General features: G+C 43.0%; 2 protein-coding genes across 7 annotated transcripts in view; both read left to right on the top strand.

Annotated features, from left to right (window-relative positions):
• Window positions 1-3,202, top strand: part of LOC129810559 (centrosome-associated protein 350-like) — a 36,501-nt gene extending 33,299 nt beyond the window's left edge. For all 6 annotated transcript variants that reach the window (XM_055861172.1, XM_055861174.1, XM_055861171.1 and 3 more), the window contains one exon: window positions 17-3,202. In XM_055861172.1, the coding sequence (XP_055717147.1) occupies window positions 17-181 (165 nt within the window). In that variant the 3' untranslated portion in view covers window positions 182-3,202. The remainder of the gene's footprint in view (window positions 1-16) is intronic.
• A 553-nt stretch (window positions 3,203-3,755) lies between these two features.
• LOC129810558 (sulfhydryl oxidase 1-like) lies at window positions 3,756-23,823 on the top strand. The gene is given in 13 exon segments (XM_055861169.1): window positions 3,756-4,239; window positions 7,129-7,229; window positions 7,621-7,669; window positions 7,803-7,905; window positions 8,490-8,580; window positions 9,325-9,470; window positions 10,645-10,779; window positions 10,910-11,039; window positions 16,070-16,192; window positions 17,080-17,218; window positions 18,610-18,786; window positions 21,506-21,746; window positions 21,748-23,823. Coding segments are annotated over 13 exon segments (2,385 nt in total). The 5' UTR covers window positions 3,756-3,950; the 3' UTR covers window positions 22,409-23,823.
• Window positions 23,824-25,769: the final 1,946 nt, after the last annotated feature.

The following is a 25,769-nucleotide window of genomic DNA, read 5'->3' as shown; positions in this document are numbered from 1 at the left end:
TATTGTGCATTTTCAGGTCCAGGAGCTTCACGAGGAAGAGTCTCAGTGGGTGAACTATGATGAAGATGAGCTCTACGTCAAGATGCAGTTGGCTGACGGGATCTTTGATGCATTAATAAAGGACACAGCAGAAGTTCTCTCTCAAATTCAGGAGAAGAGATCAAAAAGGGCCCTTTCCTGAGCTTTTAAACCTCCGTTTTAAACCCACCTTCCACCAGACATTTCCTCCCACAGCCAATGTGCCAATGATCTCCGGATGCCTTCATTTCAGTCAAACTGGTACCTCTCTGCTACACAGATTTGGATCAGCTAATTGTGGATCTACCACATGTCTTACACCAAACATCTTTGATCCAGCCTTTAACCAATATGTAAAGCCTCCCACGCTGGCCCACCTGTTCATGGTCAGTCAAAGATGGAGTAGACCTAGTTTTGCATTAAATTAATCAATGCTGCTAAATGTAATGTTCCATGACAAACTCATGGTTTTTGTGATGAGCACAGGGGTAATTTGACAAGACACTAAAGACGGGACGATAAGGATTAATAGAGTATGGAAGAATCATTGGGGTTATCAGATTTTTTTTTAAATTATAGTATACAAATAAATATTTTGCCTCCTGTATTGTGATATTTATTGTGAACTATTTGATTAGGATTTTTTTTTTTTGAATTTGTAAGTAATCTTGCTGTTAACATGTTTAGAAACAAAGTTTATTTTAGAATTTTGTAAAACAGACTGATGAAATAACAAAGCACAAAAATAAATGGGAATGTGAAAATGGCAATTCATTGTATAGGGATTTAAAGGGAATTTTGTTGAAAAGACCTGCAAAGATGCCTATTTGTATTTAATATTTAAATATCTTAATATTAGTAATTGATGGATTTGAACACGGTCCCTTTTCTTCCATCGTTTTACCTGTTAACTAGCCTCTTGGCCACAAACAGATACCAAGAGGTTCTACACGGTTTGTTTAGAAACCTTTAATTCTGTCATGCTGGATTCAGTTAAAGTGCCTCTTTTCTGTTCTGTATGATTATGAATTGCCTCAAGAAGAGCAACACAATTTACAGGCCTTAAGTGATGTCTCTACTCTTATGGACCTCCTTTATTTTAATGTTATTTACATATATATACCATGTTTTTCATAAATACCTAAAGGATAACTTTTCCCCAACTGGGTAAACCTTCAGTCTCTGCCTTATTCTGTGTCTACCGAAGCATAGTTCTATCAGAGAACACCTTGATATCCCCCATTTGCCTTTTGGCATTTGAGTCACTAATTCAGAAACATTAGAAATGCAATACAGACAAGCAAGTATTGCATTTCTAATGTTTCTGAATCAGTGACTCAAATGCCATTTATGGTAGGTAGATTAACTAGCTTCTGTGTCGTTATGCCTCTGTGGGTGTCACTGATGATACACATTTGATATACTGTAATGGAACCAAGTGTTCTCACCATTCGTCCACGTACACAATGGCTTTTGCATCATGGTAACACGTGAGTCATGGATTAATCTGTGTGGGTCGTAGCATTCAACATTGATGTTCAAGGGCTTACTCTTCTTTAGCTACTTCAGTCCAAGAATACTGTGATGTAGCTACAGATGAATTTAACATGCATGACTATGCTTGTCAACTGTAATGTCTGTTAGCAAAGTGACTAATGGTGGTAATGAAAGTTTGCATACCAATTAGCATTTACCACCACTGTTCTTGTACCGGACGAAGGGGTAGATATTTAAACAGTCTATTGCTAGGGCTCTGACTGTACATTTCCCTTTGATACCTGTTTCTCCATGATATGCCTAATTTCTGGTCCCTAGATGTGTTTAATGAGAAAACTATGATGTGATTTGTACCTAGGAAATGCATTTCCACAAGGCTGTATTGCAACACTTCCCCAGAGATTGACATTTAGGGATGCCCTGTTTTGGTGCTGCAGGTAGCCAAGTGGTTAGAGAGTTGGGCCAGTAACCGAAAGGTTGGTGGATCGAATCCCTGAGCTGACAAGGTAAAAATCTGTCGTTCTGCCCCTGAACAAGGCAGTTTCCACTGTTTCTAGGGCGTCATTGTAAATATGAATTTGTTCTTAACTGACTTGCCTAGTTAAATAAAAGAATACCAAACTGCAAAGAATTTCATAAGCCTAAAATTGATATTTCTGGGTCCTCCCAGTTAAGTGAAAGACAAAACATTTGTGGGGAAAGTTGAGCCTGGTGAGATCATTTTTGTACTGACAACCATTATACTAAGAATTTCAGTACTAATGTTTCTGATTCCTCCCATATGTGTAGGTGAAAGGCAGGCAATATGACAGTTCTGAGTGTAAATACGACTAATAAAACTAACTAGCTCCTTTACATTTTCTGGGAAGTGATCATAATCTTCGGGTAACTGAAAAATACTCCTGACTTGTCTGACTTTAATGTTAATCCCTGGTGGTCTAGAATGGTAAAAAGAAAAACTAAATTGATTGTAGTTTGGGGATGAAATGTCCCATTTATATCTATGCAGTATTTGTTGGTTGGATACATTGTTTTACAAGCCAGCTTTGTAGTCTCATTGAATAACAATGTAGTTGAAGTTCTCTGGGCCTCCCATAGGACAGTCAAAATGCCTCAAATGGTTTTCAAACTGCTGTCTGTCTTTCGGATTGTGTTGAGCCTTACTGTGAAAGGCACAAGCTGAGGCACACCAAACAATGTTTTATAGAGATGCTGACTAATGGAGAGTCAATTATAAAAATAAAAAGTCTCACATTAATTATGCTCCCAAACATTTAATGGGAATAACAACCAACGTTTTGGCATGCAGTGCCTTCTTCAGGGTTCCCTTGCTATGAGGACAGGGATTTCAATTCCAAAACAAAAATGTATATTAGGCAAAAATGGTTAGATAATCAAATGGCTTGTAGACTAGCGAAATCTTTTTGCATCTTTAAAGTGTATGAATATTTATAATAATGTACTACTGTGAGAGACGCAGGTGCACTTGAAGACTTGTACATTGTGAATATACAAGAACACTCCATAAAACAATCTCCTGTTGGATCAATCACTATTGAACCTATACGATTATTGTAAAATAAACATTGTTCACTTTGCGGATATGTATATAGTATACATATATATTTGTTAACTAAATTGAACTTTGAAATTGTAAATAAAGCTTTCATTATTTCCACATATTAAATGTTGTATTACCTGCAAAAAAACCACTTGCTTTTGGTGCTCAGTGCCTCAAGTGTGGTTTGCCAAATGTGGCTTGCCTTTCAGCTGTTTGAGTGATTTGCATAGGTGTATTATTGTGTCCTGTTACACCTTGAACTTCCCATACCCCACACATTGTCATAATTTTTTTAATGGAAATTTGCATTTGGAAGTCTGACTACGAGTTATCATGAGGTAGTAAGTCATAATCATTAGCACTCATTATTTTGAGATACTAAGTCACAATTGTGAGATAGTAAATCATCATAATTGAGAAGTACGTTTTAATTATAAGGTGGTATCTATCTCATTATGACTTACTAAGTCATAATTATGAGAAGTCATTATTAGATGTTTAAGTCAATTATCGATAGTAAGTCTGGATCATAGACATTGAATAAGTTCTGCAGGCCAACCCCTTTTAAAGGGGCAATCTGTGATTCAAACAAAGGCCTCCCTGCCACTTTTTTCGTAAACAGCTGAGGAATGGGGAGAAATGTAACCACTCTCAAATACATAGACACAAGTATTCTCACATATGGATGCATCAACTCACATCAACAAAGCTCAAATCAATTATATCGCCTCCGTCCTTGTTTATGAATGTAACCCTGCTTCTTCGGCGGTCAAAGGTTGGGGGAGGGAGTTGGACGAGTGAAAAAGTTTCTATAACTTTCATATTCAGTGGTTGCCTTGCTCGGACCTGGTAGCTGTCAGAAAAGCATACGAAGATGGCGTGGCGCTGCTACCGTGCCACGTCTAGGTTTACAGGGAAAATACACGCAAATTTGAGAGAGTCATTCATATCTACTATCTTATTTGTGTGTTTACTTTTTCCTTTTACCACCGAAGCTGGCTTGTACACCGCTTCTGATCAGGTAGTCGTTTTAACCCCGGATAATGTGGACAGCGTTTTGTTCAATTCTACAGCCGCACTGGTTGTTGAGTTTTACGCCTCTTGGTGCGGGCATTGTATTGCTTTTTCTCCCGTATGGAAAAGTCTCGCAAGCGATATTAAAGGTTGGTTTGCATTTTCCAGTAATATAATATTTAGTGTTGGCCTATGGCAGTCTCAACTACTTCCTGGTGTAAGACTAGTATTGTTTTTGAACGGGTTTCAAGTTTATATCATCAAATTAATTAAAATGTAGTAATTTAAGATGTAAAATTATATTCGTGTATTAATTAACTTTTACTCAATGCCTTCTATATAGGTTTCGATTACGAAGAGAAAAACGCAATCGAAAACGTTCATTAAAGGCATCAGGTTAATTAATTTAAGGCACGAATATAATTTGGATGTATCTTAAATGACCACATTTTCATGAATTTGATATAAACTGGAAGCCCATTCATAAACAGTACCGTAGGCGGGGTTTTTACAACGTATTGAACGGGTTGTTGTTAGTAAACCAATCATAATTGACTGGTCATGTGTTAAGTGTACAAGTCATGGGTTAAACAAATGTAAATGTTCTTTCTTGCGACATGGATCCATCAATTTGTCTTCGTTTTTCACTTACAGTGCATTCGTAAAGTATTCAGACCCCTTTTCTTTTTCCACATTTTGTTACGGTACCACCTTATTCTACAATTTATTCAATTACGGGTTTTCCTTAAATCTACACACAATACCTCATAATGACAAAGTGAAAACAGTTTTTTTTTATGTTTGCAAATGTCTTACAAATTCAAAACAGAAATACCTTATTTACATAAGTATTCAGACCCTTTTCTATGAGACTTGAAATTGAGCTCCATTGTTTCCGTTGATCATCCATGAGATGTTTCTACAACTTCATTGGAGTCCACCTGTGGTAAATTCAATTGATTGGACATGAAAGACACACCTGTCTATATCAGGTCCCACAGTTGACAGTGCATGTCAGAGCAAAAGCCAAGCCATGGGGTCGAAGGAATTGTCCGTAGAGCGCCGAGTCAGGATTGTGTCGAGGCACAGATCTGGGGAAGGGTAAAAAAAATGTCTGCAGCATTGAAGGTCCCCAAGAACACAATGGCTGCCATCATTCTTAATTGTAAGAAGTTTGGAACCACCAAGACTCTTCCTAGAGCTGACTGCCCAGCCAAACTGAGCAATCAGTGTGAAATGCCTTGGTCAGGGAGGTGACCAAGAACCCAATGGTTACTCTGACAGAGTTCCAGTGTTCATCTGTGGAGATGGTAGAACCTTCCAGAAGGACAACCATCTCTGCAGCACTGCACCAGTCTGGACTTTGTGGTAGAGTGGCCAGATGGAAGCCACTCCTTAGTAAAAGGCACACGACAGCCAGCTTGGAGTTTGTCAAAAGGCACCTAAAGGACTCTGACCATGGGAAACAAGATTCTCTGGTTTGATGAAACCAAGATTGAACTCTTTGGCCTGAATGCCAAGCGTCACGTCTGGAGGAAACATGGCACCATCCCTACGGTGAAGCATGGGGGTGGCTACATGTTGTGGGGATGTTTTTCCACGTCAGGGACAAGTCCAGGATCGAGGGAAAGATGAACGGAGCAAAGTACAGAAAGATCCTTGATGAAAACCTGTTCGAACGCTCAGGACCTCAGACTGGGGCAAAGGTTCACCTTCCTACAGGACAACGACCCTAAGCACACAGCCAAGACAATACAGGAGTGGCTTCGGGACAAGTCTCTGAATGTCCTTGAGTGGCCCAGCCAGAGCCCGGACTTGAACACGATCGAACATCTCTGGAGAGACCTGAAAATAGCTGTGCAGTGACGCTCCCCATCCAACCTGACAGAGCTTGAGAGGATCTGCAGAGAAGAACGGGAGGAACTCTCCAAATGCAGGTGTGCCAAGCTTGTAGCGTCATACCCAAGAATACTCAAGGCTGTAATCGCTGTCAACGGTGCTTCAACAGAGTACAAACTAAAAGGTCTGAATACTTATGTAAATGTAAATTTCAGTTATTTATTTTTAATACATTTGTGAACATTTCTAAAACCTGTTTTTGCGTTGTCGTTATGGGGGTGTAGATTGATGGGGGGGGGGGGGGGGACAATTAAATACATTACAGCATTGCTCTAAATTGTAACAAAATGTGGAAAAAGTCAAGGGGTCTGAGTGCTTTCCGAATGCAGTGTATGTATTGTTTTATATGCCCATCAAACTGCAGTGCAAATTGAGAGTATTTGTACTCTCAATTTGTGTGTAGTATCTTGTGTAGTATCCAATTTCTAAAACAAAAATTATTAGTCTATGCAGACTTTTAAAATTTATTTATTGCATTTTTTTTTTTAAATAAAGCAATTATTAACAATTGTTTTAATTTTATATTCCTGTATTATTTCACTTTAAAATGTAAATTGCGGGATAAAAGCTGTGTGATGCTGACCTTGTTTTTCAGAGTTCAGCACATCCAGTATCTCAGCCCTCCCCCTCCTCCCCTCCAAGGCAGACTCAACATTTTTTTTTTTTTTAAAGGGGTGGATCAGCTTAATATTGCGGAAAGAATGTTGCTTCCAGACTCTACATTTGATTATTGGAGCATATGATGTGATTTAGGAATTTGCATTCTGTCCATCTCATAGCTACTCTTGTTCAAACACCATCCTTTGGAATCCCAAATCAGAATACATTTTGGCATTTCAGGTCTCAGTCTATATGCAGGATCCAATTAACTGTGTAACAGGAAAATAATCCCATGCAGTTAGTTTGAAATGCACATAGTTTCCTCTTGGCAGCAGGCCCAAACCATGAGGCAGGTTTTAAGGCCTCAGGTCAAGAGAGAAGCCACCAGCCTCTGGCCTGCTTTCCTGCTGATCATATGGAATAATTGTATATGCTTAGAAGTTGTAGTAATCAGAGGAATATTTATATAACCCCTATCGTATGGAGATGTGCATTTTTGGTGCATTGAGTTTGAAACTAATTATAATGTCTCTCCCTAGAGTGGAAACCGGCTGTGGATTTAGCTGCCATAGACTGTGCTAATCAAGATAATGGGCCGATTTGTTCCCGTTTTGGTGTCAGGGGGTACCCAACACTGAAGGTACTTCAACTGTTATATTCCACCAGCTTTATGGATTTTCAGTGTCTTACCTCACAGGAACCAATGTATCCAATGTTTAAAAATGAACCATTTCACAGATTGAGTCATTCATTATCAGCTATTTTGACTCATAAACCCTAACAGTGTTACGTTTCAGGTAGCAATACACTCACTTGAGATTAGTTGTCAATAAATGTCTGAGTTCTTCTTTTGTGTTCCGGTGAAAGTCAAATCAAGGAGACCATTTGTCTGAATGAATGAGGGAGCTGCAACATCTGCAGGTGATTTAAAGTAGGAAGGGCTTTTAATGGGGAGGGGTGTCCCTTGTTCCTCCCAGTGGTCAACATGTGGCGACCTGCCATCTGATCCTCTCTTTCTCTCCCTCTGACAGTTCTTCCACGCTTACTCCAAACTTGACTCCAAGGGAGAAGGTTTCAGAGGTAATACACATTTTTAGATAATTCCTGGGGCAGATGGTGATGGGGAATGGCTAGTATGAGAAGTTTTGAACTGTGTTTTTCTACTTTTTTCTACATGTTCTCTTATTAGTCCTGTGTGCCTGTATCCTCCCAGGATTTCCTCCTAATGTGAGGGGTTTACGCCATAAGATCATTGACAAGATGGAGACCCATGCGGTTCCCTGGCCCCCTGCCTGCCCTCCTCTGGAGACTGCTAGGTGAGGCAGCCTCTTCTTTTTTTCCTTCTTTTTTTAAACAAACATACATGCAGGAGAGGCAGCATCTTCTGATCACACAAACACCCTAGCGCTCACACACACACACAAACACTACCTCCAGGGCCTAGGCCATCATGATTTCCATTTATATTGTGACAATACCACCCTTGGTTTAAAGGTTTTCATGGATAAGTGAGGGTGTCTATTGGGTTGTGCCACAGCACATATACTCACACACTCCTCCAACCCGTCATGAGACACTTGACTTTTACGTTTGGCGTTATTTATCTCCATGACTTTACAAGATAATGGTTGATAACATAGGAAGTAGAATAAAGAAAACAGTCAGGAGGTCACGTTGATTCCTCTTTTCTGAATGAAAGTGTTAGATCATGAAGTCTTCTTCCTCTATTGAAGAAGGCGCTATACCACTTGTCATGTGTGTTACATGTCAATGCTCAGATTGTGCTGTTCATTTCTTTTTAATAGAGTCTTAATTGAAATGTACTTGATGTTTCAATCATCAACTATTAGTGATATGTTGTGGTCCTTATGTAAATTGTATTATCCTCCTCGCTCCACAGCAGAGCAGAGCTTGACAACTGCTTTGAGACAAACAGTGTGGGACACCTGGCCTTGCTCTTTGAGACCTCTAACTCAAATGTGGGCAGAGAGGTAAGAATGAATTAGCATCAGTCAAGCTACATGCTCCTCAGAGGGAAATGGAGGAGAAAAAATCCTGGGGTGGTCAAATGGTTAACATTTACAAGCACACAAAAAACATTTTCTATGTATAGCAGGTGTTGGCAAAAGACAGTGATATTTTTTTGGCTCCCCTAATTTTTTGGGGGGGGAATCTGTTCCCACGAATTCCCACAATTAAAAAATATATATATAAAAATTTGAGATATGTGATCATGTCTCATTTTCATAATCATTTTTATTTTCTAATAGAATCTATTTTTGGACTTAGTTGTGGTCAATTTGCAATGTACAAATCATTGTGCCCTCCGACCATCAGCCCCGAAAAAAAAATTGCCCCCGGCTGAATCTAGTGGCCTACCCCTGCTGTATAGTAGGCAAACATTATGTTAACTGTGTCACTGTGTCAACGAGTGTGTCACTGTGTCAACGAGTGTGTCACTGTGTCAACGAGTGTGTCACTGTGTCAACGAGTGTGTCACTGTGTCAACGAGTGTGTCACTGTGTCAACGAGTGTGTCACTGTGTCAACGAGTGTGTCACTGTGTCAACGAGTGTGTCACTGTGTCAACGAGTGTGTCACTGTGTCAACGAGTGTGTCACTGTGTCAACGAGTGTGTCACTGTGTCAACGAGTGTACTTGTGTGCCTAGTACAACCAATTTGAAACAACATGCAGACAGTCGGTCATTACTGTGTTGGGTTTTCTTCCTCACCAGTTGACTCTGGACCTACTGCAGTATTGGAAAATAGCTGTGCGGAGGGTCCTGAGCACTGAGGATGGCCTGGTAGCTAAACTGAATGTGACCGACTTCCCCTCCTGTTACCTGTACTATCCTAGTGGGATCTTCACCAGGCTCCATGTGTGAGTGACTGCTCTAATACCATCACAATATGTGACACAACTGCAGATCACTTTCAGCTTTCCTCAGAGTCTGGACCCTAATGTACCTACTCATCAAGAGTTAATTTTCTATTTTCACAGTTCAATACTCAACAATCTTGTTGTGAAATTTGTTGTGTTATACACTTTTATAGTAGGATGCCTTTTAACATCTGGCCTCTTAATGGGATCATGGAATTAAAATATTATATTATTATTATCACTCAATATCATAATACTTTGTATAATGATTCCTCACCCTGTGAATTAATCTGTTTCTTTCACTTTGTTTTGCTTATTTCCATAACTTGGCATGCAAGAGGAGTCTTTTTAGTTGACAAATGCAAAAAGGAAATGATTTATTGCTGATTTATTTATTCCCCCCCTCTTCCAGGGCGTACAGAGGGGGTTTAATTTATTGCATGGATACAATAGCGTTCCTTTCCTGCGGTTCACCTGCCAAACCACCCCAACGTTGCCTCGCGCTGCGACAGATGGTCGCCCATTGAATACGTGATTGATCCGGGGGGCGGGGGGGGAATGGAGTCGCACATCCGTCATGCGTGTGCCTCTCCCAGGTGAAAACGGCCCCTCCCTTCCGACGTGTGCCTCTCCCCCCTCTGACGCGTGCCTCTGTGCTCTGGGGACCCCACAATGAATAGCGACCCAGCGAGTCTAGTGTAATTGAGTCCCAGGCAGGGGTGGGCCAGGCGAGCTCAGGCCTGGAGCGTCCTCCTGCTCTCATTGGTCCACAGGGTGGTTTGGCTGGCTGGTAAGAACAGGGAGACGGATAGCAGTCTTTTTGTTCCTTTTGTAGGGTTAGTAGAGAGGGAAATGATCAGCGGTGGTATTTCAGCACCATCTGTTCACCAGAGGAGAGAGGAGGGCTTAGTGAGGAGACCAGGGGCCCACCTGTGCTCTGTTGAGGGCAGGCCCTGGCACATGTAACCACTTGTATCCTGTTCCTAGATGGAGAAGCTAAAAACCGTATTTTTCCACTGTAGCTACAATATACTGTGAGGTCTGTGTTGTTATTCTAGTGGGAAGGATTTTTCACCTGTTTCCATGGTTAAAATCTTCCTGTGGCTGGTGCCAGATTAATAGAAATTCATCAGCCCTAACTGTGAACTCAACTGTCTGCTTGGCTTTCTTCCAGACAACTTGAGGCCCGGACCTTCTACACCTACGCCCTCCAGAGGCTTCCTGGGGTAGTGCGGGCCGGAAAGTCACTGCCAGTGACCTCTGACCTTGCGAAAAACACAACAGAGGACCAATTGAGACCATTTAACAGGTAAAGCGTTTTAACTTGACAAAACAGTAATGGTGTCCAGAAAAATAAGTTCCTAATTTTTAGGTGTAAGATTTACCAATGTAACCCCATTGATTCTACGACAAAAATGTTGAATTGTGTGTGTCGTTAGGTCTCGTGTGTATATGGCAGACCTGGAGTCTACTCTGCACTACTCTCTGCGCGTGGAGCTGGCAGCTCACCCTGTCATCAAAGGAGAGGCACTGAGCACACTACAACGCTACATCTCAGTACTAGCGAAGGTGAGTGGACAGGTTTGCTGCTCACACTGAAACTAAACCATACCCACACTGAACACTAACCTCACCCATTCATCCTCTCTCTGTTCATATCAGCCCTAAAGAAGATGGTTGGCTGGCTGTTGTCAGGGCTATGCAGTTATGACGACATACCACTAGAGTGAGACAGTGCTTTGGATTTGTTCAAGGATATCAGTTGTGAAACAGAGGCCTTCCATTTAGCTGCATAATTAGTTCTAATTCAGTTTTGCTTTAAAAAGAAATATGAAAATATGGTCCATATAATTCACCAAATGAATAAGTGCCATTGTTACTTGGTTCAAAATTACTAATGTAATACCGTTAAGTGTACAATAACTTTACTATTATATAGTTTTTACATGCTTATACCTTCACACCCAAAAATGTGTATCACAGTAGGAATGACACTCAATGGTGAACCCAAAATTGGAGGTCATTGACTTGACAGGACACAAAAGGCTCTTGGGGAAATACTTTATTTCCTTCCCATTGGATCCCCACCTCTTTTTTTTGTATGCAGACATACCCTGATTAGGATTTCTTAGAACTGGGTAAAACCCCTGCCCCCACCCCTCACCTCCCCTCCCAGCTCTATGCTACCCAGAAGTGTGCCAGGGATCCCAAGACAATGACCTCCCCAGTCCTGCTCGTATTGGCTGTGCATCAGGCATCAGGCCTCTCCACCACCAATCTCTGTGATTATTTCAGACTCTCTAGGGAGGGATTGAACGGACTGTGGGAGGGTTTTTCTCCAGCCCCCCATTAACTCCAGTTTGTTTTGTCAATACCTCAAACTCCCTGTGGGATTTGTCAGTGCCCCACAACAATGTCCTTGCTGAGATTGTAGCAGAGAAAGCAGGCATTGCAGCAGTATTTATTGACGTTTGTCAGACCGTTGCCTCAACCAAGGGGTTTTATTCAACCTGTCTTAGGGATGGTTTGGACCAATACAGACAAGTGAACCATGTGTATAAAACCATGGTCTGTCTGTTCATGCTCAATCTCTCGTATCCCTTCAAGTGTTATGACCAAATGGCAGACTGTACAGCACTGTTTACCCGTCTAATAGATCACACGCACAGCATGTCACAGCAAACTAAGATTCTTAAACTTCCAGAGTGACTGGTGTAATTGGATCATCCTGAGAATGAGTCACTGTGCACAAAACCTACAGCTGGTCTCATACCGATGACACGCTCAGCTGTCAATAGAATCTGTGGTGTGCTGTGTGCTCCCACATCACAGTGCATCTCTGTCCCAGACAGGACGGACGTAAACAAGTTATATTTTCTTGCGCTGTAATATTACTAGATTTACTGTCTTGTCAACCAGAATCCAGATTTATGAATCCATACATGTATATGAGGATTTTAAAAAGTGGATCTGGGAAGCATGAGAGCATTACAAAGAGGTTTTAGGATTACCGTTTCTATCCTGCTTTCTTGAAAGAAGCCTCCTGCTGCAAGGGAGGGAGGGCCAGGGAATAAAACAAGGATTTAGGGTGGAGCTTGAGCCCAAATCCATCTCTCTCCCGTGGCGCATGGCTCAGTGTGTCCATGCTAAGGTTAGCAGTTAGCGGAGGTGGATGGTGGTGGAATGTGGCTGTGTTAACAGATTGGCCTCAGTGATACTGTAAGGGTAGCCCACCAACCTCTGGACTCCACCAGTAGGACAAAGGCCTTTGTTTGTTGGGTTGTGGCTGGGCTGTGGCATAACAGATAGGTCCACTAGGCTGCTGCATGCAGTTAGGCAGCTTTTACTCAGTGGCATGTATATTGGTCCCTGAGGTTGAATGAGGCAGGATTAAAAAGGGCTTCCCCTGGCCAGGCCGACAGATGCATTCTATTTTGAACGTCTCTCGGAGGAGACTGCGGTTTCTCAAGTGCTGATACTAATCGGATTTAAGATGACATCTTGCCGGGTGAAGTGGATTGTCATGGTCCTCTGAGAGGCTGGGGGAGGGGACAGGGGGTTAGGTTTGGGGGTCAGGTGGGGGCTCTGATAGTGGTTAGAGGTATACTACCAGAGAAGAGGTCACTTGGAGAGATCCTTCATGATGGGGATACAGTATACTGTAGCATTGATTCATCACACTTGATATGTTCATGTTTTTTATCAAATACTTCAGACCAAATTACTACTAATTTCCCAGCCAAATATGTTGGCCTTTGCTTATGATTTAGGAAATCGATACGCAGGTGGAGAGCAGAACATGCTAAATATTTGGCTCTGGTGAGCAGAGCCCATTTGCCTGCCCGTCCCCAATTTCCTCGCTTTTAAATTCAAATGTGTGTTAATGAGCTTTTCAGCCTGGTTAGTGCCCAGTAGTCCCCAGACCTAGGCGTCTCAGCCGCCCGGCCGATGATCTAATTGTCCTCCTCAGCAGCAGCAGACGGGGGACCTCTTTTGTTTCCTGTTAACAACCCACCTGTAGTACAGGATTGGGTATCTGTATCTGTGAATACCCAAACACCATCTTTTTAGCTGAATGTCTCAGATTAAGGGAGCAAATCAAACCCTGTATGGGGCTGTGTGGGCCACAGGGGTTAAGTAAATCTCCAGGTGCCTTTTTAAGTGGGCCTGGTGTAATGGAGATCCGGTTAGAGTGATGAATAGAACCATGAGCCAGGCACCCAAACGCTGCTGAACAGATGGCCAGGGCAAATTGAAAAGACTCTGCAGCACAAATCAAAAAAGGTGCACCTCTGGGATGCTGTCCCCTCCCGGCCAGGCTGGGCCAGGCCCCTGCCTCTGTGTCGCACTGATGGGTTTGTGCCCCCGTGTCGCAAAAGGGCAGCACTGGCCCGCTTCCAGGTCCACCATGTTCACACTGCTGGATGTTACTACACTGACTGTTTCTTGTGGGTGTGTGCGTCCATACACGCCTGCACATGTGTGTGTGCATCTGATTTGATTGTTAACTACTTATGAGGAGCCTGTAGATTTCGCCATGACAACACCAGAAAATGCTAATGAACTTAAATAGTCCATTGTGACTGAGACATCTTACCTCTGTTTTGAATGGGAGAAGGTTGCCATGACAGCCTACTGTTTATTTGGTCATCTCTTAGCCGTTAGGGTTAAATCCAGGTCGACCTGTAGAATCTAGTCAATAGCAGTATAGTGATGGGTCTTCCAGGGTGGCTGTTGTAAGGGTTCTTTAAGGATCGGAAGTGGCTTTACACCTCCAATCAGCTTGTTCTGTTGTTAATGCCTCCCTGTCTTCAGCTGACCCTCTTCTGTCACCATGCGTCTCAAACACAAGGCACTGGGATTTCCTCCCTGCCTCCCATACTGGCCCACTGTTAGTTGCAGTGTTATATTTCCACACACACCATGTTGTCTTTGTATTTATTAGGGATCCTCATTTGCTGCTTCCAAGGCAGCAGCTACTCTTCCTAGAGTCCAAACATATTAAGGCTCTTCCATCACACATAAAATATAAAACAGTACATCATATAACATTATTACACCACTACATATCTACAATACAAAATGTATACAGTAATACCCCAATGCAACAATATTTCAATGTATGTGTGTTTAGAGTGTGTGTGTGTATGCATGCATGTGTCTGTACCTGTGTGTTAGTCTCTTCACATTCCCTGCTGTTCAATATCTGTTTTTTTTATCTGATTCTACTGCTTGCATCAGTTACCTGATGTGGAATAGAGTACTGTGTGCCTCCCATAGTCTGTTCTTGACTTGGGGATTGTGAAGAGACCTCTGGTGGCATGTCTTGTGGGGTATGCATGGGTGTCTGAGCTGTGTGCTAGTCGTTTAAACAGACACCTCGGTGCATTCAGCATGTCAACACTTCTTATAAAAACAAGTAGTGATGAAGTCAATCTCTCCTCCACCTTGAGCCATGAGAGATTGACATGCATATTATTAATGTTAGCTCTCTGTGTACATTTAAGAGCCAGCCGTGCTGCCCTGTTCTGAGCCAATGGTAATTTTCCTGATTATGTTGGAGAGGCTTCCATTAAAGAACACCCCCTGTGTTCTGTTAGACAGGTAACTCTTGGTCCACAATATAGCAGGGGGTGTAAAGCAGTGGACTATGATCAATAATTTCAAAAGCTGCACTGAAGTCAAAACAGCCGCCACAATCTTTTTAATCAATTTCTCTTAGCCAATCATCAGTCATTTGTTTAAGTGCTGTACTTGTTGAATGTCCTTCCCTATAAGCGTGTTGAAAGTCTTATCAATTTGTTTACTGTAAAATAGCATTTGTATCTGGTCAAACCCCCTTCTTTTTTTTACTAAGGGTTGCTAGTATGCTGATTGGTCGACTATTTGAGCCAGTAAATGGGGCTTTACTAAGGTAGCGGAATGACTTTTGCTTCCTTCCAGGCCTGAGGGTACACACTTTCTAGTTGGCTTAAATCAAATAAATGGCAAATAGGAGTGTCAATATCATCTGCTATTATCCTCAGTAATTTTCCATCAAAGTTGTCAGACCCCGGAGGCTTGTCATTGTTGATAGACCACTAACTTTTTCACCTCTTCCACACTTACATCATTTGGTCAGTTATACTTGGATGTGTAGTGCCAGCGTTTGTTACTGGCATGTCATGCTTAAGTTTGCTAATCTTGCCAATGAAAAGGTCATTAAAGTAGTTGGCAATATCAGTGGGTTTTGTGATGAATAAGCCATCTGATTCAATGAATGATGGAGCTGAGTTTTTCAACCTACTTCTTGACAACAGCAGAGGTTAGAGAACGTTAACAAACAGTACAAGAAACAGTCATGACAAATTCTCAGGTGTCTTATACACTGCCGTTTTTACTAAATTAGTGGAAAAAAACATTACACGTGAAGTATGGCAAAAGCGGGTTTAGGTGAAATTTCTAAACTCAGACAGATGGCATGACAGATGGATTTCCAACTCATAGTAATAATAATCTATTACCACACAGTACAAAATATACTGTTTAAGAGTCTATTGTATGAAATGAGAGGAGTTAATGATGATGATGATGTTTACCTGTAATGTTGTCTTGGGCAGTACTTCCCTGGTCGTCCTGTGGTGAACAACCTGCTGAAGTCTGTGCACACGTGGCTGAAGGGTGAGAAGGACACAGAGCTGTCCTACAGCTCTCTGAGGGACGCTCTGGACAACACTGCAGAGGTGAGGGGTCAACCCGCCAGCCAATCAGACAAGCCTGAGGCAGAACCACTCACCATATTGTTGATGAGCCAGAGTCAAGTGATTTTATAGATGATAGCTGAAATATTTCAGGCATAGAGTATCAGCACACAGGGAAGTAGGTTTATGTAATGCTGTAAATGAATCTTGTGAGCCTTGTGCCAGCATATGTATTATTGGAAAATGTATGTGTTGTTGACTTTGGATCTAAGCCGACATGCCTATAGGTTCCCCAATTGGACCAGTCACTTAGTGACATCATTAGCTTTTAGCAGCCGAATCAATTAATCAATGAAGAGGTATGAACCAGCTCCTCTAAGAAATGGACTGGTGTCGAACAGTATACACACACTGAATCTTTACTATCGACTTTGAAGTAATTCTGTCAATCAGACTCTGCAATCCTGGGCAGTGGCAGGGAGGAAACGACAATATGTCAGAAATATGCTGTTTGATCAAAGCGTGTTTTAGCAGTGTTTCCTTCCCTTGACCTGAACACAATCTCACCACTCTGTTGAGGCGTTTCCATTAACATGGAATCGCCATGATATAGAATGAGAATAGTATGGCATAGAACGTGCTCCCACTTAACATGACATGTTGCAGTAAAATAAATCATAGATGTATTTTCCATGTACTTACTTGGCCTGTTTTCATTCATGTAAACTAACCTCTTATTAAGAATCCTCAGATAGAGCAGGTTATATGGAAACCGCTTTATGAGAAGATAGGGCGACATCAATCAATCTTAGTGTTAAAGTAAAATAAATCAAATATTCAAATTTGATTGGCTACATACACATATTTAGCAGATGTTATTGCGGGTGAAGCAAAAATGCTTGTAAATGTGTGCGTTTGTGTGTGATCAGGTACCTAATGCTGCGCTGCCTGAGGGGGTGAGGTGGGTGGGCTGCCAGGGCTCCAAGCCCCACTTCAGAAGGTACCCCTGTGGCATGTGGACCCTTTTCCATGTCCTTACTGTACAGGCCGAGGAAGCTGCTGGCAAAGGTAGGAAAACTCACTGAACAACAGCTATTTTCGTTTTTATGATTACACGATCACTAAACTTCAGTTAATTTAAGAGGAATGTTCCTGGGACAATGGTAGTAAGTGGAAAAGGGATGTTGTTAGAAGCTAAAACAAGTCCTCCTGCCATGTTAGCCTGTTAATGCGGCCTTTAGAGCCCATCGCCTCCTAGGAAATTGGCCAGAAGTCAGCAGCCATTCAGTCTTAGAGGAGTGAGTGTGCCCAGGCGACGAACCATGACACAAGTGTTTCCAGTCTGTTAGAACCCCTATGGCTCTCTGGGGACAGATCTCTCCAGGTCATTGAGCCAGTCAGAAGAGTGTACAGCGTTCACACAGGGGCTGCTGCTTTCAATACAGGGATATGGTTCAGCTAGGGGAGAGCAGGGTGGGGGGTGACCAACCAGGGACAAGTGCTTTGTAAACAAATTAGCCTGGAATGTTTAGTGGAATATTTTGCAATGACCGTATTTAACTGCACACACTTGCACAACATTTAGACAGTCCCACACAACAACTCTCACACACTTACTTCAGTGTTAAATTCCGTAAGTAGCCTATACAAAGCTCTTTTTTCTTTTTTGTTCTGTTTTCTTGTCACAACGGCATCTGAAACAGTCCCTAATTGTGGGTGGGTCAAAAGGGATTTCTTTAGATTAGTGGAATATGAGTGGTTAATAATGGAGGCAGCTGACCAGCACTCCTCTCCTGGAGGGCTTAATACCAGGGCTTATGGGATGGGGTGGAAAGGGGGGCACATAACCTGCAGATGGGCCAGCAGGGGACCAGGGGTGTCCATCTGGCCCCCTGCGGATGGACCTCTGGATTAGGCCTCCGCCCTACCACCACGGATCATCTGAGGGCAAAATAAAGCTTTACTGTAGGGAATTAAACACAACAAAAACCTGCAGCAGACATTTCGGTGCTGGTACTGGTGGTGACATCTGCCAACCTGGTTGTTTTTCAGAGCACATTGACTAAATACTGGTATTCATGGAATATATCAGAGCACCGTGGGAATGCCCAGGGGACTCAGGATCCAGGCCCTTTATTGCCCTGTTATTAACCACTAATAGTTTAGCACTGAAGAATTCCTCACTATCCCTGTCCATGTCTGTTGTCCATGTTTTGATGTTTTAAGCCTTTCATAATAACTGGCAAAACATTTTAAGGGACCTTTGCACCTTCTTTACATTGTGCCAAACCCATATGCCCTTAGCCATACTAAATGTATACGAAAGAATATACAGACATTCCTTGCTGCAATTTTCAAATGTACAATATTAGACTCCTTTTCAACAGTACACTGATGTGTATAACAAGTATGCTTAATCTTGCTAATAACTTCCTCCTCCTATGCGTTCTTCTCCCCAGACCCCCAGGAGGTGCTCCAGGCAATGAGGTCATACATCCACAGTTTCTTTGGCTGTCAGACATGTGCCACCCACTTTGAGAACATGGCCCAGGAGAGCATGTCCCATGTGGGGACACTGTCCTCCGCTGTGCTGTGGCTCTGGTCCCACCATAACCACGTAAACAATAGACTGGCAGGTAAGGATGCATGACAAATGTTACTGCTACTTCCATTGAGGACGATTGGTCTTTAAGACTGAACCTCCAACACGTAAATCATAATATGCTAATTAGTAAGTATAGAATTTGCATATATCATCATATTACTATAGAGTAGTATGATAAATTGAAATGTCTCCTACAGTGGCCACCATTGTCCATACAATAACATTAGATAAATGTGGCTCCCACAGGCCATTGTACTTTTCCCTCTCCCACTTCCCTCCTAGAGGATCTCTTTCAGCCTCTCACTCCTTTAAAAGGGCCCCTACGGACCCCCCCCCCCCAAGTGTCCCAACTCTACTCCTAACCCCTAAATCCCTATAATACGCCTGGCGATCCTCTGGGCAGACACCAGCTGTCCCCCCTCACTCCTCCTCACCCAGTCTCCCCCTTCTCTTCTTCCTCTCAGAGATTAGCCCTCCTTCCAGAAGACTGAGATTCCCTGCCCTGCCCTAGCCTGTCTAGAGCTCACTACAGGTCAACAGTAAATACTAAATCTATGACCTTAACTGTAGTGCTAAAGACTGAAAACGGCCAAGACTGCAGCCTTGATGTCCGTGTCATTTTAATGAGGGCTATATGGCTGCTGAGTTGGCTGTTAGGGCCATCATTTGAGTTTATTTGGCACAAGCCTGTCATTATCACCTCACTTCGTTGAATCACATTGTTGTTGTTTCTGTGTGATGGTGGTGACTCCCCCATCCTCAATCCCCTGGACAGCCTGTGTCCTGAATAACAGGGTAGAGGGGCGTGTGCGTCACCTTCTGTGCTTGTCCCTGGTCCCCAGACACTCCTCCCTATTAGGACTGCATGTCTGTCCCTCCCCAGAGAGTCATATCCTTCGCTTGACAATTGATATGGCAACAATCTCCCAGAGCGAGGACCATCAGCCCAAGAGCTCAATTTCCAAGATGCTTGTGACAGCAGTTGGCACACGCCATGTCACCTTCATCACGCTTCCCCCTGTTTTGTAATCCCTCACCAGGATGCTTCAGGTTGTGACGTTTGGGGGCAGGGCCTCAAGGGGTGGGCTTGGCTGGTGGGGACGGGATGGTGCAGGGGTGTTGGTAGCATTGAGTAGCAGTATCTCCTCCGTCGGTCTACCCCCCTCACGCCTCTGCTTCTCATCCCAGTCTTCCCCAGGGGGAACGTACTCTCCTCTTCCCCCTCTCTTTCTCTCACCCCTCCCTCTCCACCTCCTCGCTAAAGTGGGGCTCTTTAGCAGCTCCCACTGTCCTCCTTTCAGAGGCAGCCATGCATGAAGCGGCGCCTATTTGTAAAGCAGCGACGCAATTAATTTAGCTGGCACAAAGAGACCCTGAGCCGAGCCCGGCTCGGTAGCAACAGCAGACCTGTCCTGTTGCCACTTGTCAACAGGGTGAGATAGAGACGCATGTCTACAGACACCAGAGCCACGGGGCTGCCAGGGCTCAGTGAGGAGGGGAAGGGAGATGCTGAGGACGCTCTCTCAGTAGTGCTGCTGGGGACTGGAGCAGCTCATACTGTATCAGCCTCATGTTGTTGGTTTGCTTTGTAGAGCATCACTCTGCTAATCTACCAGTCTGCCTACATTAATAGTGCTCCTCTGTGTCCTGTACAGTAGATCTCCACATTGAGAATTAGTGCTGAAGAAACTATTTTGATGTGGTAAATAGGTATTTCTTCATTAATATTTATGGGATGCTTTGAAAGACATTCCCTGACAAGCCTTTGTTACAGTATCAGTATACTATTGCTACTATAGTATCAGTACTATTGCTAAAGTCACCCCTGGAAATGAAAGGCAAGGTAGTTAGAATAGAGACATCAAAGACATGTCGTCATAAGGGGACGGGATATGAAAGCTGTCACACTGGTGAAATGTATAAAAGGCTCCAAGCCCAGCAGGACATAGTAAAATTGATGTATCTCTTATGTAAAGTGCTGTATGCAGAGTACATACACACATGCATATGACTGAGATTAATCTGGGGGAGAGACGGGCGATGTAAATTGACAGCACTGTAAAGTGACAACTGCTGCAGCTTTGACTTTCCTCTCGCATGGGCGACGACAAGCAATTTATTAGCAGATGCCTCCATTTGGGGGGCTAAAGAAAACATGTAAAGCAAAAAAATTGTAATTCATTAAAAGGAGAGCTCCCCTCTGGAGGTGCCTGCTTTCATATTCAATTTGGAGAGTGGGCCGTCTTCAAAGGGGTGTGGGGGTTCTGGGTCTGGGAGAGGTTGGGAAGGGGGGGTGGGGTAGCTGTCCGCTTGGACGACGTCTATTATCTCGCCACCCCTCCCTCCGGGACGTCCCAGAAGCACATTGATCATTGTTAGACCCTGTCACACTGTCACACACACACCGAGACATCACACACTCATCCACACACACACAATGCAAACACACTGCACTTACTGATTATTATGAGCCATGTGGAGAAAAAGGATCTTTGTAATGTATTCAAGCATCAACACAGATTCTGCATGCAAAAATACCTCTGTCTTGGTATCAGTTTAGTTTAATTGTGTGAGATGTCATCAGTATGTCCTTCTATTGGACCAGTCAGTTTTACCTAATACATTTACATTTCCACCAAAACAGTTTACCCTCTCAACATGACTGTGTTGTTATCTGTATCATTTATGTTAGCTCTGATAAGTAAGCACACTTACTCATCCTAGGTAACCGTCTCATTCCTGCTGACCAGGTGCTCTGAGTGAGGATCCCCACTTCCCTAAAATCCAGTGGCCGTCCCCAGAGCTGTGTCCCAGTTGCCACGGGGTTAAGAATGGAGAACACATCTGGAACCAGGAAGAGCTGCTCACCTTCCTCCGCTCCCACTTCTCTTCTGAACACCTCCTCTCTGACTACCTGGAGGAGAAGGCGGCCCAGCTCCTCAGCAGGCAGAAGGAGAGGCTGGTCGCCAGGCATCAGGAGAAGGAGCAGGAGGGCCAGGCAGACCCAGGACACCTTGGTCAAACCACTGCCGGAGGTGGAGGAAGAAGTGGCTAAAGAAGAGCCAGCAGAAGAGAAGGAGGCAGAGAGGGCAGGAAAAAAGGTGCAGATGTCTGAACCCCCACCCTGGGTAAAGCCCAAGGCAGATGTGTCCCACCAGCCCCAGCGCAGGCCCAGCATCGTGGGGCTGAAGTTCAGGCCCCCACAGGAGGAGATTGTAGACCTGGACTCCTTCATCAACCAGCACTACAAGGCCAAGGCCCAGGCCCTCCGCGCTGCAGCCAGAGTGTCCTCCCGTGTCAAACTCAGGACCCTGCAGAAGGAGCCGCAACCTGGAGCCAGCCTGGAACAGGGGCCAGTGCTGCGGCTTGGGATGCAGCCCGTGGAGCCGGCGGACTTGTTAGGGCAGCACAACACGCTGCAGAAGAGGATTCTGACGGGCAAGTACACTGGGTCAGAGGAGGAGGGGGCTCTGGAGATGTACCCGCACCCTAACAAGAGGCGCTGGATGTCCTTGCTGAGCGTGGGCTTCTCCAGACTGAACATCAGCCTGTGTGTGCTCCTCTACTTCCTGTTCTCAATGTGTCTGCTGGCCATGTACCTCTTCTTCAAGAACTGCCGGCGGCAGCGACTGGCCAAGGTGGCTCTGCCATGAGTCAACATTACCTGGCAATGCTACTGTAGATTTACCCATACTGTGACGCTGTGGTCAGTTCCGAAACCCTCCAACTGAAGGATTCGTAATGTTCCGCATCAATGGATTGCTTCATGGTGCTTGCATTCAGGATAATAATTTATGACCCCAAAATATTTAGCCTTTTTTGACCACTTCTGAAGGATGAATTAAAACACCAGGGAATTAATGGGATTTTATGATTTTTTGTGAAAACAACTAAAGGGGTTTATTTGATATTTATTGTAATTCTTAGGCTGTATATAATGACAAATTAAGTTATGTGAAAAAATAATCACTGTATAGAGTTTTATGGATAAAAGCCCTAATGTAATAGAAACACTGCTCTTCTCTTAGATCTGTCACTGCCAGCCTTTCCAAAGAGTTCTATAAGCTGTGTACTCTAACAACTATTTTATATTCTTAGAAAGAAATCAACCTCCATTAGAAAATGTGATTTTACAAAGAGAAATGTGCCTTTAATGTCATTTTGGAAAAACAGTGGCTGAAAGTATATTATCCATATTGATTTTAGCATAAAGCAAGTAGATGTTTCCAAATAAATAAAGATACTATATGATAAAATGTATGTATGTATGTATGTGTGTGTAGTCAGATTAATGTTGTTTATTGTTCACACTATAGAATTTGTTCTTATTCTATGGTTCACACATTCTGATCCAAAGTGGTCTATGTTGTGACTGGCCATACCATGCTATTGTCTGATTGGCTAGTGCATCTTACATGTCCCAATTAGCTTTGCACAATAGAGTTTAGACATGAATGAAGTGTTGTAGAGCAGCACTTGTTCACAGGTTACAAAATAAGCAGGATGGGGGTTTTGGCTGGTATCCATTACATTAGGCTTACTGGTCTCACTCAACTTGAGATACTGTGTTTTGCTTTGCTTATCTCAATCAATCAAATTATTTTTGCTAAGATTTTGCATCGTTGTAATTGTTCAATAGTGGACTTTAATAGTTCTCCTAGAGCAAGTTGCACTGTTAGAATATACACTATAACTACCTTTCTGCTGTTTTATAACTAGATTAATGTAAACCAAATGTACATACAGTATACCATCAATATCCAAAGTACCTGAGATGCCAGATTATTCATTTTTTTTCTGTCCCTCCACAGCTTTCCACTTTGTTTTGCATGAGGTTTTATGAGTAACATTCAAATGTTTTGTTTTGAGGAAGGGGGTAGGTTAAGGAGTGGTGGGGGTGTCTGTAGGTTGAAGGAAAAAGGCTGTTACCATCTGGTCTGTTGCGCTAGCTAAATCCTAACAATTTCATTGGGATTATAGCAAGTGAGTAATCCAGTTTTCCTTTGGGCTGTGGGAGATTACCGTGAGGATTAGCTCCCACCCGATAATAAACTTTATTAAAACGCAATCGGCTTTCAGGGTCTCTTCCTTCACACACTTGCAAGTGGGCTCTGCTGGGGGTGTTTCAACCGTGGATGTAAAGGCTGGGTGGATACCTTGGGGAATAGGAGGGTTTTGATGTGCTCCAGATTACAAACTCATATGAAGGACAGTAAACGCTTGATCTTGAGCTTTATGTTTCCTGGAACATTGCATTTCACCCATCCCGTGTCCCTGACCCCTCTAGTCCAAGCCCTCCCTGTCTCCTGGCTTTCACATTGGCAGAGTAGAGTAGAACCATGGTCACAGCAGCCAGCAATGTGATGGTGGCACTCTCAATTGTCTCCACAAAAGCACACATGATTAATGGCCCTACATTGCAGTTGAGCACCAAACCTGAGAAGCTGTGATCTCTGACCTAATCAAACCTTTCAGAATTGTGAATTATGGCAAGTTACAGTTTATGATCTGTAGAATGGGCTGAGAAAAGCATAGTTTGTGATGCTGAAATTACTGCAAAGTTTATACATTTTACTGATTGCCTCTGATGTATCGTCTATATTACTCATTCCGGGGAGGTGTATTGCTCTGATTGAGCTGTCTGAGACGTCAAACTGCTGTAAGAATGATGACATGAACAAACATTTGTTAACTGTACTTATTTACTTGCTTTATCACTTGCTCTGTTACTTACCTGTTACTACTTACCTAATTATTTTTCTCAATTGACTTGTTTATTTGTTTAATTGCTGTTGGATTGTGAGTTGTAAAGGTGCTTGTTGACACCCTCCCTGCTGCTTGTGGCAACCCTCAGGTGCTTTGAGCCCTAGAGCCCAGGATATTATGTGGGTTGAGACTAATGAGAGTTAATGAGGAAGTTGGCTGTGCAATATACATCTGTGGCTTTGCCAATACTGAAGGTGAAAAGTGCACACTGAGAACAAGGTTTTCTAATCCAGTCGTAGACTCTCAGCCATCCACTTGATATCCCTGCTCATGAATCGAGATCACAGAGGCACACTTTTACTACTTTAACATCTTTTAGAAACTGAGAAAGCCTCTCCTTGCACTGATCCTAAAACGTGGCCAGACTCGGTGAGGTCTGTGTCTGTAGCACTACACCAGAAGAATGGAAATGTTAATGTTATGGAAGCTCAAAACAGAAGGGTAAAAAAATCACCTAGCTGCCCTGTATGGTGTTGTCTTCCACAATGCTTAGTTTTATTGTCGGCCTCTTCTGTATTCACAGCCAGCATGTTTATTACCTGTGTATTGATATTAAAATGCAGGACAGGCTTGATACATTTTCTGTCATCTCTCTCTGAATTTAATAATACTATAAAGCTTTCCCCTATAGAGGTCCAGCATGTAGAAATGTAGTAATTTAATAAAAAAATGAAAGACAAAATAGGTTAATATATGATATACCCTTATCACATCTCATTCACCCATTTATCCAGGGTTTTTACATTTGCCTCTAAAGAGGGAGTCAAGCAGGTTCAGATTCATCTCAATTTACTGCCATGGCTCAACCTCCTCCACTTGGACCGATCTCCTTGGACACACATCTCATCTCTCATGCATCTTATCCTATCTTCAGCTTCCCCACCATGGCCACCAAATCATCCTCGGAAAAGGGATATGTCTCCTGAGAGAGATGATAGCAGAGGATACCTCCAGAGGCAGATTGGCCATCAGGCTGGACAGTTTTTTTTTTTTAGCTATGATCCCTTATTGATTTCACTTGTTAAATCCACTTCAATCAGTATAGATGAAGGGGAGGAGACAGATTAAATAAGGATTTTTAAGCTTTGAGACAATTGAGACATGGATTGTGTATGTGCCTCACAGAGGGTGAATGGGCAAGAGAAAATATTTGTGTCTTTGAACAGGGTGTGGTAGTAGGTGCCAGGCGCACTGGTTTGTGACGAGAACTGCAACACTGCTGTTTTTTTTACAGTCAACAGTTTGCCC

This window comes from Salvelinus fontinalis, chromosome 14, assembly GCF_029448725.1.
Source record: "Salvelinus fontinalis isolate EN_2023a chromosome 14, ASM2944872v1, whole genome shotgun sequence".
Taxonomy (NCBI): Eukaryota; Metazoa; Chordata; class Actinopteri; order Salmoniformes; family Salmonidae; genus Salvelinus; species Salvelinus fontinalis.
The sequence above is the reverse complement of the archived record's forward strand: the minus strand, read 5'-3'. Positions and strand labels throughout refer to the sequence as shown.